Source organism: Poecilia mexicana, unplaced genomic scaffold (genome assembly GCF_051168715.1).
Source record: "Poecilia mexicana isolate PSO_F unplaced genomic scaffold, ASM5116871v1 scaffold_7, whole genome shotgun sequence".
NCBI lineage: Eukaryota > Metazoa > Chordata > Actinopteri > Cyprinodontiformes > Poeciliidae > Poecilia > Poecilia mexicana.
Window position 1 is genome coordinate 16,222,069 of NW_028263376.1, and position 12,789 is coordinate 16,234,857.

Below are 12,789 nucleotides of genomic sequence, written 5' to 3' on the forward strand. Positions count from 1 at the left end.
GTCACCTCCTCTACATGGATGACATCAAGCTGTACGCCAAGAGCGAGCGAGACATCGACTCACTGATCCACACCACCAGGATCTACAGCACTGACATTGGGATGTCATTCGGACTAGAGAAATGTGGCCGGATGGTTACAAAGAGAGGGAAGGTCGTCCACACAGAAGGGGTATCACTCCCAGAAGGAACAATAGCAGACATAGAGCACAGCTACAAGTACCTGGGAATACAGCAAGCAAATGGCTGAGGTCACAAGGAAAGGAGCCACAGCCAAATACCTCCAACGAATAAGGCAAGTCCTGAGAAGCCAGCTCAATGGCAAGAACAAGATCCGTGCAATAAACAGCTATGCCTTGCCAGTAATCAGATACCCTGCCGGAATAATTAGCTGGCCAATGGAAGAGATGAAGGCTACGGATGTTAAGACTCGGAAGCTACTAACCATGCATGGAGGGTTCCACCCCAAATCCAGCACCCTGAGACTGTACACGAGCCGTAAGGAAGGAGGCAGAGGACTAGTGAGTGTGAGAGCCACTGTCCAGGATGAAACATCCAAGATCCATAAATACATCAAGGACAAAGCCTCAACGGACGATGTGCTCAACGAATGTCTCAGGCAATGGGGAACAGAGGACAAGGTGCTGGAGGAACCATCATGGGAGGACAAGCCCTACATGGGATGTACCACCGACAAATAACTGAAGTGGCTGATATCAGGAAATCCTACCAATGGCTGGAGAAAGCTGGACTCAAGGACAGCACGGAGGCCCTCAACCTGGCCGCCCAGGAACAGGCCCTAAACACCAGAGCAATAGAGGCTCAGATCTACCACACCAGACAAGACCCAAGGTGTAGGTTGTGCAAGGAGGCCTCTGAGACAGTCCAGCACATAACAGCAGGGTGCAAGATGCTGGCAGGGAAAGCGTACATGGAACGACATAACCAAGTGGCGGGCATAGTGTACAGGAACGTCTGTGCAAAATATGGACTGGAAGCCCCAAGATCAAAGTGGGGGACACCCCCAAAGGTGGTGGAGAATGACCGAGCTAAGATCCTGTGGGACTTCCAGATCCAGACAGACAAGATGGTAATGGCGAACCAACCGGACATTGTGGTGGTGGACAAAGAACAGAGGAAAGCCGTTGTGGTGGATGTAGCAATACCAAGTGACCACAACATCAGGAAAAAGGAGCATGAGAAACTGGAGAAATACCAGGGCCTAAGAGAGGAAATGGAAAAGACCTGGAAGGTGAAGACCACAGTGGTGCCTGTGGTCATCGGGGCCCTCGGGGCAGTCACCCCCAAACTGGAGCAGTGGCTCAAACAGATCCCAGGAACAACATCAGACATCTCAGTCCAGAAATGTGCAGTTCTAGGCACAGCCAAGATACTGCGCAGAACCCTCAAGCTCCCAGGCCTCTGGTAGAGGACCCGAGCTCAGAGGATGAAAGAGACCACCCACGGAGGGTGAGAGGGGAATTTTTATTTTTATATATATATATATATATATATATATATATATATATATATATATATATATGCATGCAAAGAATGACGGAAATATGGTTAGCCTGGATGTCAGGACAGGGGAGAGTTAACTACAACTACCCGCCCAGAAACTGGGTATGTAGCCCCAGTAATGAACGAACCATCAAAGCTAACGAGGCAGCAGCTGACCTGAGAGAGAGAATCATGGCCCAAATGAACACCAGACAACCCCGACACCAACTACAGCGGCTGAGTGAAGTACCATCAGAAAGTCTAATTGAAGATGTGAATGCAGCATTGAGAATGATCTCTACCAACACCATAACAGAAACCAATGAGCTGATATACAACTCAGCATCAGTGATCCTTGAGATGCTTGGCTATAAGAGCAACCATGAGATGCAATATCCACCATGGAAAAGACGGTTAGAGGCTAAGATCAAGATATCAAGGAGGGAAGTGAGCCAACTGTCAAAGCTCCATAGGGGTGCAATGAAAAGATCAGTACCTAAGAAGTACAGCCAGATGCCCATACCTGAAGCACTCGAAACTGCCAAACAAAGACTCCAAGCCTTGGCCAGCCGCCTAAAGAGATACACAAGAGAGAATGACCCACCAAGGCTGGAGACTGAACAATACTGGAAAGGGAGGCGTCCTACAACAGCAATGTACAGTGGCTAACCTCCGTGGCAGGTGTCCAAGAAAGAGTCTCGGGTATGAAAAACTGGACAGCACCTGTTTATCTACAACATGGAAGCTCATATCAGGCATCATAGTGGCTAAGATAAGCGGACACATAGATAAATACATGAGCACGGCACAGAAGGGCATCGGCATAAACAGCAGAGGAGCCAAACACCAACTCCTTGTAGGCCACACAGTCACCCGAGACTGCAAAACCCGACACACCAACCTGTGCACCGCTTGGATTGATTACAAGAAAGCCTATGACTCAATGCCACATACCTGGATCATTGAATGCTTCGAGATGTACAAGATCAATAGGACTCTAAGAGAATCCATTGCAAACTCGATGGGGCTGTGGAAAACCACCCTTGAAGCCAACTGTAAACCACTTGCACAAGTGTCCATCAAATGTGGCATATACCAAGGAGATGCTCTGTCCCCACTGCTGTTCTGCATAGGCCTGAACCCCCTCAGCCAAATCATCAACAAGACTGGCTACGGATACCGACTCAAGAATGGGGCCACAATCAGTCACCTCCTCTACATGGATGACATCAATCTGTACGCCAAGAGCGAGCGAGACATCGACTCACTGATCCACACCACCAGGATCTACAGCACTGACATTGGGATGTCATTCGGACTAGAGAAGTGTGGCCGGATGGTTACAAAGAGAGGGAAGGTCGTCCACACAGTAGGGGTCTCACTCCCAGAAGGAACAATAGCAGACATTGAGGACGGTTACAAGTACCTGGGAATACCACAAGCAAATGGCAACCTCGATGAGACAACAAGGAAAGGGGCCACAGCCAAATACCTCCAACGAACAAGGCAAGTCCTGAGAAGCCAGCTCAATGGCAAGAACAAGATCCAGGCAATAAAGAGCTATGCCTTACCAGTAATCAGATACCCTGCCGGAATAATTAGCTGGCCAATGGAAGACATAAAGGCCACGGATGTTAAGACTCGGAAGCTACTAACCATGCATGGAGGGTTCCACCCCAAATCCAGCACCCTGAGACTGTACACAAGCCATAAGGAAGGAGGCAGAGGACTAGTGAGTGTGAGAGCCACTGTCCAGGATGAAACATCCAAGATCCATAAATACATCAAGGACAAAGCCTCAACGGACGATGTGCTCAGCGAATGTCTCAGACAATGGGGAACAGAGGACGAGGTGCTGGAGGAACCATCATGGGAGGACAAGCCCCTACATGGGATGTACCACCGACAAATAACTGAAGTGGCTGATATCAGGAAATCCTACCAATGGCTGGAAAAAGCTGGACTCAAGGACAGTACAGAGGCCCTTATCCTGGCTGCACAGGAACAGGCCCTAAACACCAGAGCAATAGAGGCTCAAATCTACCACACCAGACAAGACCCCAGGTGTAGATTGTGCAAGGAGGCCTCTGAGACAGTCCAGCACATAACAGCAGGGTGCAAGATGCTGGCAGGGAAAGCGTACATGGAACGACATAACCAACTGGCGGGCATAGTGTACAGGAACATCTGTGCAAAATATGGACTGGAAGCCCCAAGATCAAAGTGGGGAACACCCCCAAAGGTGGTGGAGGTCTTAGCTATGACCGAGCTAAGATCCTGTGGGACTTCCAGATCCAGACAGACAAGATGGTAATGGCGAACCAACCGTACATTGTGGTAGTGGATAAAGAACAGAGGAAAGCCGTTGTGGTGGATGTAGCAATACCAAGTGACTACAACATCAGGAAAAAGGAGCACGAGAAACTGGAGAAATACCAGGGCCTCAGAGAGGAACTGGAGAAGGCCTGGAAGGTGAAGACCACAGTGGTGCCTGTGGTCATCGGGGCCCTCGGGGCAGTCACCCCCAAACTGGAGCAGTGGCTAAAACAGATCCCAGGAACAACATCAGACATCTCAGTCCAGAAATGTGCAGTTCTAGACACAGCCAAGATACTGCGCAGAACCCTCAAGCTCCCAGGCCTCTGGTAGAGGACCCGAGCTCAGAGGATGAAAAAGACCACCCGCGGAGGGTGAGAAGGGAATTTTGTATATATATATATATATATATATATATATATATATATATATATATATATATATATATATAAGCAGCCCATTGAAGAACATAAAAGAAATACTCTGCTCCATAGGTCTTTTTCTTCTAATTATACTGTCAAAGAATTCAGTGGTAATTCCATGCAAACAAAAACCTGTTGCATCTGAAATGGAGCTTGTTGTGTTGTACAGCTTGACTTTCAAAAAACTGGTTAGGAAGAAACAGTTGTAGGTGTTTTCTATTTGCTATGTCATTCTGTAGAATGATGGATTTCAAATTGTGTGGTATTGGCCTGATGTCGTCTCCCAGATTAACGGACAGTAACATGCTCCACTAACCAAAGCATCTATTGTAAATGTGCTGATGGTAAAATGTAAGTGTAGCGGCTGAGCTGAATCTCAACCCTTTTGGTTGTTGGAAGCAAGTAGCAGCAATTTCTTTTTGCTAATTTTGCTGGGAAATTAAGACAGCAGTCTGTTTGCTTGTCTCATTGTTGTAAAAATTCTTAGTTAAAATAAATGCTTTTTATTTCTCCACTCATTAGTTACATGCTGGTTGGGAGGTCGAGTTTTAGATGCGAAGTCAACGGATGGTCTGGCAGGTTACCAACATGTGACGGTTGGTGATCTTTTGGTTCATCTCAGCTTCTTCTCAGCTTCAAGATGATTTTATCCTTATTACACACTCTTTGTTTTCTCAGGGGCAACTTCACCTTCTGTCAACCTGTAAACCTGGTTACATAATATATGGCTCGTCTACCGTGACATGCGACATAAATACACAGTGGTCGCCATCGTTTCCAGAATGTAAATGACGGACAGTGCTTTAAATATGTCAGCGCATGTCACCAAAATGTTAAATTTCTTTTTCGTGTTGTGGAAGTTGATCAAGTGTGTCCATTGAAGAACGCCGTACTTGGCGTCTGTTACTGTGCGCTGGCAGTACAACGGTCAGTATTTGCCGTGAATTATGAAGGTAAGCAATACTGATCGCCAGCTCCCCACTGTAGCCAGATGTTACTTTTATTGTCCAAGTAGTTAGTTTTGTATCGTTTTGTGTTTATTTTGTATGTTTATGTTGTATCTGTAAACAAAAAAATAATAATAACTGCATTACGAGACTTATGTTGACACGCTGTATTTGCTGTGAATTCTGAAGGCGAAGTCGCTGCGCTGTCGGGTGGTCCGAATAAACGATCTGAACCATGATCTTTTCCGCCATGTGTGTCCGATTCCTGCCTCAAGTGTCCTTCCGACAACCATTAAAGAAAACACAACGCAGAGTCTAAGGAACAGCGAGGTGTCATCTCGCACGGACAGGGTTACATCTTTGGTGCCATTACCTGGATTGTGGTGCTTCACGATCCGGGTAACGGCACCAACGCCATGCAGTCCCGTTACTCAACGGTCTATGATAGTCTGGTAGTTTGCTGAGTGTATGACAAAGTGTGTGAAGCTGAAGCTGCAACTTATTATTTTAGTGTCACTTTTATTGTGAAAAAAAACAAACTTTGTGAACTACATTTTGTTTGAAATATTTATTGTATTGTGATTCTATTCTGATAATTTATATAAGTTTAACTGGAATTTTGGAAGTGATATAACTGGCATTTATTTATTTATTTATTCACAATTAAACATGAAAAAAGGGAGAGTTACACATACAAACATTTTATTTGATTTGGCCGTCTACCTTAGAAAACATCTCCAGCAACATCTGGCCACCTACTTACCCCTGAACCAGTACTGAGCCACAGATTCGACTCCCCAGGGGTGCCACACACCTACCTACCTGGAGGGGGAGCAACAGCTGATGCCAGCAACCAACTACCAGCAGTGAGGCCAAAGTCAACCAACCAACCCAAGAGGTTTCATGGTCAGCAGCTACAGAACACCCCCGTTCCCCAGCCACATGATGGAGGAGTGAACATGTAACCGGATTCTTTTCTGCGTTGTGCTGGTTATTTAGTGAACAGGCTGTGACGCAGTTTATCTTTTAAAAGATGATTCTTGGTTTATTTCTGACGAGAATACAGACAAAACAACCGTGTTAAAGGCTGCCCGCTCCAAGTCCTCTCCTGCAGGACAACATGACAAAAGGGGGGGGCAAACACCTCTCACCACTTACAAAAAAAACTAAATAAACATTTTTATACAACATACCTGACGAGAATACAGACAAAACAACCGTGTTAAAGGCTGCCCGCTCCAAGTCCTACACAAAACAAAAGTATATAACAAAAATTAACATAATAGATCTACAAATAAACTGAATGTATTTAAATGGAAAAATAAAACGCACACACCTCTCTCGCAGGACAACATGACAAAAGGGGAGGGGCTAAGGGGCACAAACAATTTAAAGACAATACCATAGAAGAAGAAATAAAAGAGAGGGGCTTCTATCTTAAAGTAACACGGTTAAAACAATGACAGAGGTGTTTCAGTATAAGGAACAAGACAAATAATCAAAAAAAAGACATTTTGTGTAATTATAACAAAACAGAATTACAACCAGGTTACAAACACACAGCACTTTTTTCCCATCTGTAATATTCAGTTTTCCTTTTTTCCTTTGTATTGTCTAATAAATTTTTCTAAGAAACTCAACTTGGGGTTAATGGTAGCTATAAACATCAAAATTTATTTTAAGTCAATGATTTAACTACTTACAGACTGTAAGGCATCAATATAATCCATAAGTTTATTTTTAATGTAATCAGTGAAATAAGAGAAAAATTTTAATAAGTTAAAGAATCTAGTTGTTTTTGTAAGATGATGACGTGTTTCCGGTGGGCGGTAAAATCCCAACAGGCACACTTATCTAAAAGATAAGGAGCCAAAAAGGTAAACACTGACAAAATTACGCATTTCTTTAAATAATTCGTTTTCAAACGCCTTTCTTCTTTAAGTATGACTTGGATAACTCTACTAACAAATTTGTAGTTGTTGATGTAACGGTAGCTTCTTTTTATATCTAACGGAACCTGAATCTAAACGGTTTATAACAGCATTGAAGCTAACATGGGAAATGTAGTTCAGCACAAAGTCTCTTTAGATTTACATGGTTTTGGTTGAACAAATGTGGCTACGTCTCGGTTTACTTTTCTCTTCTCCAGAAAAGAGCTGCAGTGTTTCTGAGCCTCATCATGAATGTCTTCTTTCTGCTGAGTAGCTTTGGCCTCGCCATCACTTCTGTAGGTGAGTTCAAACTAAAGTAATAACTATGCATTCAGTTCTGACTTCTCAACTAAACGTATTGCCTTTTTGGAAAAAATGTTTTCTAGCTCAGCAATGTTCCAAACCCAGTGGAGGATCAAACATGCACTTGAGGGATGAGTACATTACAAAGAGCACGTTTGAAGATGGGGCCAGTGTCTCTTTTAGCTGTGCTCCTGGCTACACATCTGCTGGAGGGTCTCCACAGATCACATGCTCAGCTGGCGCATGGAGCGCTCTGCGGCTGAAATGCGAGCGTGAATATTGTCTACTAATTGCACTACTTATAATTCTGCAGTTGCAGTTGTAGCGTTGTTGCACTGCCAGTTAAAAATGTTAGTTTCTTTAACATACTCCTAACAAGCTGTAAGTCTGTCGTAAAGTGTTTTACAGTTATAAAAATCATTCTTTTTGAAATGTACATGTACTTATTCTGGATGAGTGTAATTCCTGGTAATTGTGTTGTTCCAGGGAGGAACTGTGGCGCTCTTCCAGAAGTGAGTCGAGGTGATATTGAATATAAAGATGGGACTGAGTTTGGTGATACCGCTGTGGTCACTTGCAGATCAGGGTAAGTAGCACAATGGCATCTTCTAAACAGGTTTTATGTTCTTATTTATCAGAGTGTAAAGTCACATCTAGTCACAATAAATTGGGATTAATCATCTTACTTTTGATTTTATTAGTCTGTAGCGGCCTCTCGGATTGAACAGCCAGACGCAGGGAGTTTCAAACGGGTGCAATTTAATCTCAACCTTTCTTTCCATTGACACCGTGAAAACTGTAGCATAAAACAAAAGAATACAGAACCCTTGGACATACTCAGCTCCTGTATAAATCAACATATCAATATTCAGTTATACACAAAAAAATACGTTATGTCCTTTAACTCCTTAATATACAGTTTAATATACATTTCTTATTACATATATTTATACCTCATTCTGCTTTCCGAGGGCGCTATTTTTTATTTGTTTCTTTATAAACTAACGTCTCATCTCGCAGGGTGTTGCTAGGTAACCACAGAATAAACAAAGAAGAAATCTACCGTTCTTTAAAATGAAAGCATAAATTAACCACTAGGAGTCACTGTTGGACCAATGAACAACTAGAATTTTCCAATTTAGCAGTTATTTACATAGTCTTTAAGTAACCATGTAAATTTTACCCCACTCTTGCCTTAGTTAATGTTAGTTAATTAACTTAGTTAATGTTACTTTAGTGTAGTAGATAAATAACCTGTACAATTTTAAAATACTGTTCATTTTCTTGGGCTGTGGTTGGTAGCACTGTTGCCTCGCAATAAAAAAATAATCAGAATCCTGGGATTCTAAATAGAATCCCAGGACTTGGGATTCCAGCCTGGGATTTTTTCAGCATTTCTCCTTTTGTACTCCAGCTTCTTCCCACAAGCCAAAAACATGATTGTTTGGTTAACTGGTCTCTCCAAATTGCCCTTTGGTCTGTGTGCCCATGGTTGTTAGTTCTGCGTGTGAATATGTGTCTCACTCTGTGTTGTTTTACTCAACTTCCGTATTTCTTCAAGGTTTTGTTGAGTAAAGACACTATAGTGAATCAATCATTGCATTTCTGATTATGTGGGATTTTAAAATGGAAGTAGTGAATAATTTCAACCTAGGTTGAAATTAAATGCCTGTTCAATCTAGGTTTGTGTTGGTAAATGCACTTGATAGATTAAATTCATTTAACCTTTTCCTTTACTAGCTACATGTTAGTTGGGCAATCGGTACTGAGATGTGAGGTCCAGGGATGGACGGGGAGGGTGCCAACATGTGATGGTCAGTGATCTTTGTGTTCACTCTTATTAGCTGAAATGCGCTCCAAGTCTGATTAATATTATTTTGTTTTGTAGAGGTGAAATGTGTCACTCCAGCTGAAATTGTAAATGGGAGATTCAGTCCAAAGAAGGACTTTTATGGTTATAGAGAAGTTGTGCGGTACTCCTGCAACAAAGGCCTTGAACTTCGTGGATCCAGGGACTTATTTTGTTCTGAAGATGGGAAATTCTCCTCTGCTGCCCCAACCTGTGTCCGTAAGTGTTTTTTTTTTTTTTTTTCAATTCCCTCAACTTCAAAAGTATAACTAAAAGTTTAATTAATGTGATTCTAATTGTAATAAAAAATACTCTTTTTCACTTTCAGGAGTTGAATGTAAAGACCCTGTGATTATAAATGGATTTTGGGAATCTGGCTCTCGACCACCGCACAAATATAAGGCTACAGTGACATTTAAATGTAAACCTGAATACACAATGATTGGAAAACCTACAGTGACTTGTAACATAGATAGCAAGTGGTCACCTGGTCTTCCAAAATGCACCAGTAAGTCATCAATTAAAATAATCAAGTGTAATTCGATGTTCACTGTCTTGCTATAAGTGACGTGTACTCTGAAGTCGGCACAGTTTGGCAGTTATAAGCCACATTTATGCAGATGTTTATTACTTACCATAATTAGTCATGAAACAAATACATCTAACAGGAAATCAGAAAAATCTGTGGAACACATCACATTTTCCTGCTTTACATATCTAGGTATGTAGTGTAGAAAAACTGAGTTACATGGAAAGAAGCTAATCCTCAATGTCTATTTCTCACATTGTATCAAATTAGCTTCTGGTAAGAAATGTTCTTCACTAATTTTTGCTGTATTTTGTTTTTCTCTTTTCATTCTCATCAGTTTGCTTTGTTTTTCCTTTCAGAGAATGGGAATGCTCTTGTGGGAAACGGGAATGCTCTTGTGGGAGGACTTACTGGTGCTGTAGGTGAGTTTCAATTTCTGATTGGCGTGCAGATAATCTTTCTGTTCCCTACCCACAAAAATATGGCCTCAGAAGAACAGCATGGATAAAATACCAGCACTTAATTAATAATAATAAAAAAAGATTATCTCTCTTTGGTCTGCTGCCAGTTGACATTTCACCAGATAGTTTAGTGATATGGCTTGTGATGTGAAGACATCACAAGCCATATTCCATCCAGTTGTCATGCAAATGTATTCATTACTAAGCTATCTCTAAGGAAACAGTCAAACATTTAAATAGCACTGCATGTTTTTCAGTAAAAATAGTGTGAGGGTTTTCATCAGCATCTAGAAAAATCAAGTAAAACATTTTTTTCATTCACCTATGAGGACTCCATGTTTGTTGTCTGGATAGGGATTTTTTATTTTTAAAATTTCTGTGAAACACTGTTCTGAAGGCTTTGTGTATAGGATTTTTTATCTAACCATTTTATCAAATTATTTCTATCAAAGCCTGAGCTTTGTCTTATTGATTTAAGTAAGAACTCTCCTATAAGAACACGTTGGTTTCTCTGAGTTGATCAAATTTGTCTAAGCTGAAGACGCTCGACAGTATTTCAGTCATACAACAAAAATCTGCTGAGAAGAATCTGTTATTGTGTTCTCCAAGTCTTTTTAAAATGTATACACTGTAATCGTTATTTTGCGGTGACTTCCTTATATTTCTTGTTTTCTGAAATTTCCCATACATGTAGTACAGTTAGATGGCTAAAAGGTGTGTGTTTGTGTAACATTAGCCTGGTTACCCCAACTACAAACTGTTGTATCCTAAAAAGGGAAATTGACTTTGCACAAAGTTTTGTAAGACAAGTCTGTGTCAACCTTTGATAAACGATGTCAGCTGTAGTGTTTAGAGCCACAACGGTCATTTGAGTGTGACACAGATCTTTAGGACAGGGCAGTCGGACTCTTCTGTAATCGTGATGCAAGTCGCTCCAAGTTACTAGAAAGATAATGAAGAACGAGTGTTCTGTTTCATGAAAGCATTCCAACAGCAAACCTCACTTTTGAAGGGAGGAAGTTGAGGCTTGTGGCGTGGCTCGGGCTGCAGGAAGTCACAAACTGACTAACTGGTTGTACTGAACAGTTTCTTCTAAATGTTGCACTTCATTTGTGGTATCACATAATTAGTAATAAATGAAGCTGAAATGTATCCACTCTGTAACTCAGCTTCAGAAATGATTGTTTCTGGTCTCCCAAGAAGTTGAATCTGTGTGGATGCTCAGCACAAGAAGCAAACTTCTACAGATACACCTACAATCGTTTCCAATTGGATGTGGCCTTAATCTGGGGTGGAGTGGAAAACAGCCTGGTAGAAGCAGCTGTAGCTTCTACCAGGAGTTGAGATGTGTGTGCAGAGCACTGACCCTCTCACACTCTTGACCAAAATACTTCTATACTTTCCTTCTTCATAGAAAGGCTGAAACTGGTGGTGCAGGTGCAAAAGCCTTTCCTATTTTTATAGATATTTCCCCAAATGATAAATAAAGACCATGATGTGGGCATAATTTGACATGAACAGCTGTAACAACTTGATTTCTTTAAGTTATTCTTGTTGGTGGTTTTAATTTTGGGTCAGCTTAGTAGATTTTTATTCTTTTTCTTTCTTACCCACATTACTCTGCTCCCTAACTCGCCTGAAACTACTCTATTTATAGGTTTTAAAAAGTGTAAAACACATTTGTTTTTCACATTACAAGTTGTTTAATTACTTTTATTTGTTCTCTTTTTTTCAATAGTAACCATCCCAATCCTGTTGGTTCAAAACTACTGGATGTAAAAATGTCGCCCTAAAAAGAACAACGTGACGTCTGAGGGAATCTGCCTTTCATTTGCTGGAATTCAGTGGAAGTTTACCACTACAACATGAGCGCTTCAACCCCAATCTCTCTTTTATGATTCAAGTAACTTTCATGACTTTTAGAGTTAAAAATATCCTGTAACAACATGCTGTAAAGACATTCATTATTACTCCCATCTTTGTTTCTATATATTATACTCAGGTTGTTTTAAGTGAAATTTAGCTGTTTAAAATCTTTTTTTAATGTGTTATTTATTATAGTTTGTGTTTAATGTTCACACTGAAGAAAACTTTAGGCTCTGTTAAAACACTCATAAGTGCCTTTGCTGTGGCCATCTTTCATATACCTGAAGGGGAAAAGCCATGTGTTGTAAATTATTGTTTGTGTTAGTTTTCAAATGAAATGCCTTTTTTTTTTACCACTTGTTGAATGTTTGCATTAAGAATGTACATATTATTTAATTGAATCAACCAAGTTATAGACAGAATCAAAGGAAATCAGTTTACCAAAAACCTTTCAGTTGTTTATATCAGTAATTGTATCTACTTACTGTGTTAGAGTATTTGAACACTGGTATTGACTGTCATCTCAAAGGAATTTTGTGAATGTATTCTCAAAAAAATGTTTGCACTTTTTCCTCTCTTTGGCAAATTTTATATGAGGACATATTAGTTGATATAATTTTGATCAAACCGAACTTGAAGTTCTTCAATAAAATAAGAAACCTAA

At 41.0% G+C, this 12,789-nt stretch overlaps 2 protein-coding genes across 2 annotated transcripts in view; both read left to right on the top strand.

Annotated features, from left to right (window-relative positions):
* LOC106920499 (complement factor H-like) overlaps window positions 1-5,425 on the top strand; it is a 32,173-nt gene extending 26,748 nt beyond the window's left edge. The window contains exons 28-29 of the mRNA XM_088007520.1: window positions 4,762-4,835; window positions 4,918-5,425. Of these exons, the coding sequence (XP_087863646.1) occupies window positions 4,762-4,835; window positions 4,918-4,946 (103 nt within the window). The 3' untranslated portion in view covers window positions 4,947-5,425. The remainder of the gene's footprint in view (window positions 1-4,761; window positions 4,836-4,917) is intronic.
* A 1,850-nt stretch (window positions 5,426-7,275) lies between these two features.
* Window positions 7,276-12,789, top strand: LOC106920497 (C4b-binding protein alpha chain-like). The gene is made up of 8 exons (XM_014991525.2): window positions 7,276-7,417; window positions 7,504-7,692; window positions 7,907-8,006; window positions 9,161-9,234; window positions 9,309-9,488; window positions 9,598-9,777; window positions 10,158-10,220; window positions 11,998-12,789. The coding sequence occupies exons 1-8, from the start codon at window positions 7,366-7,368 to the stop codon at window positions 12,036-12,038; spliced, it is 879 nt and encodes a 292-aa protein (XP_014847011.1). The 5' UTR covers window positions 7,276-7,365; the 3' UTR covers window positions 12,039-12,789.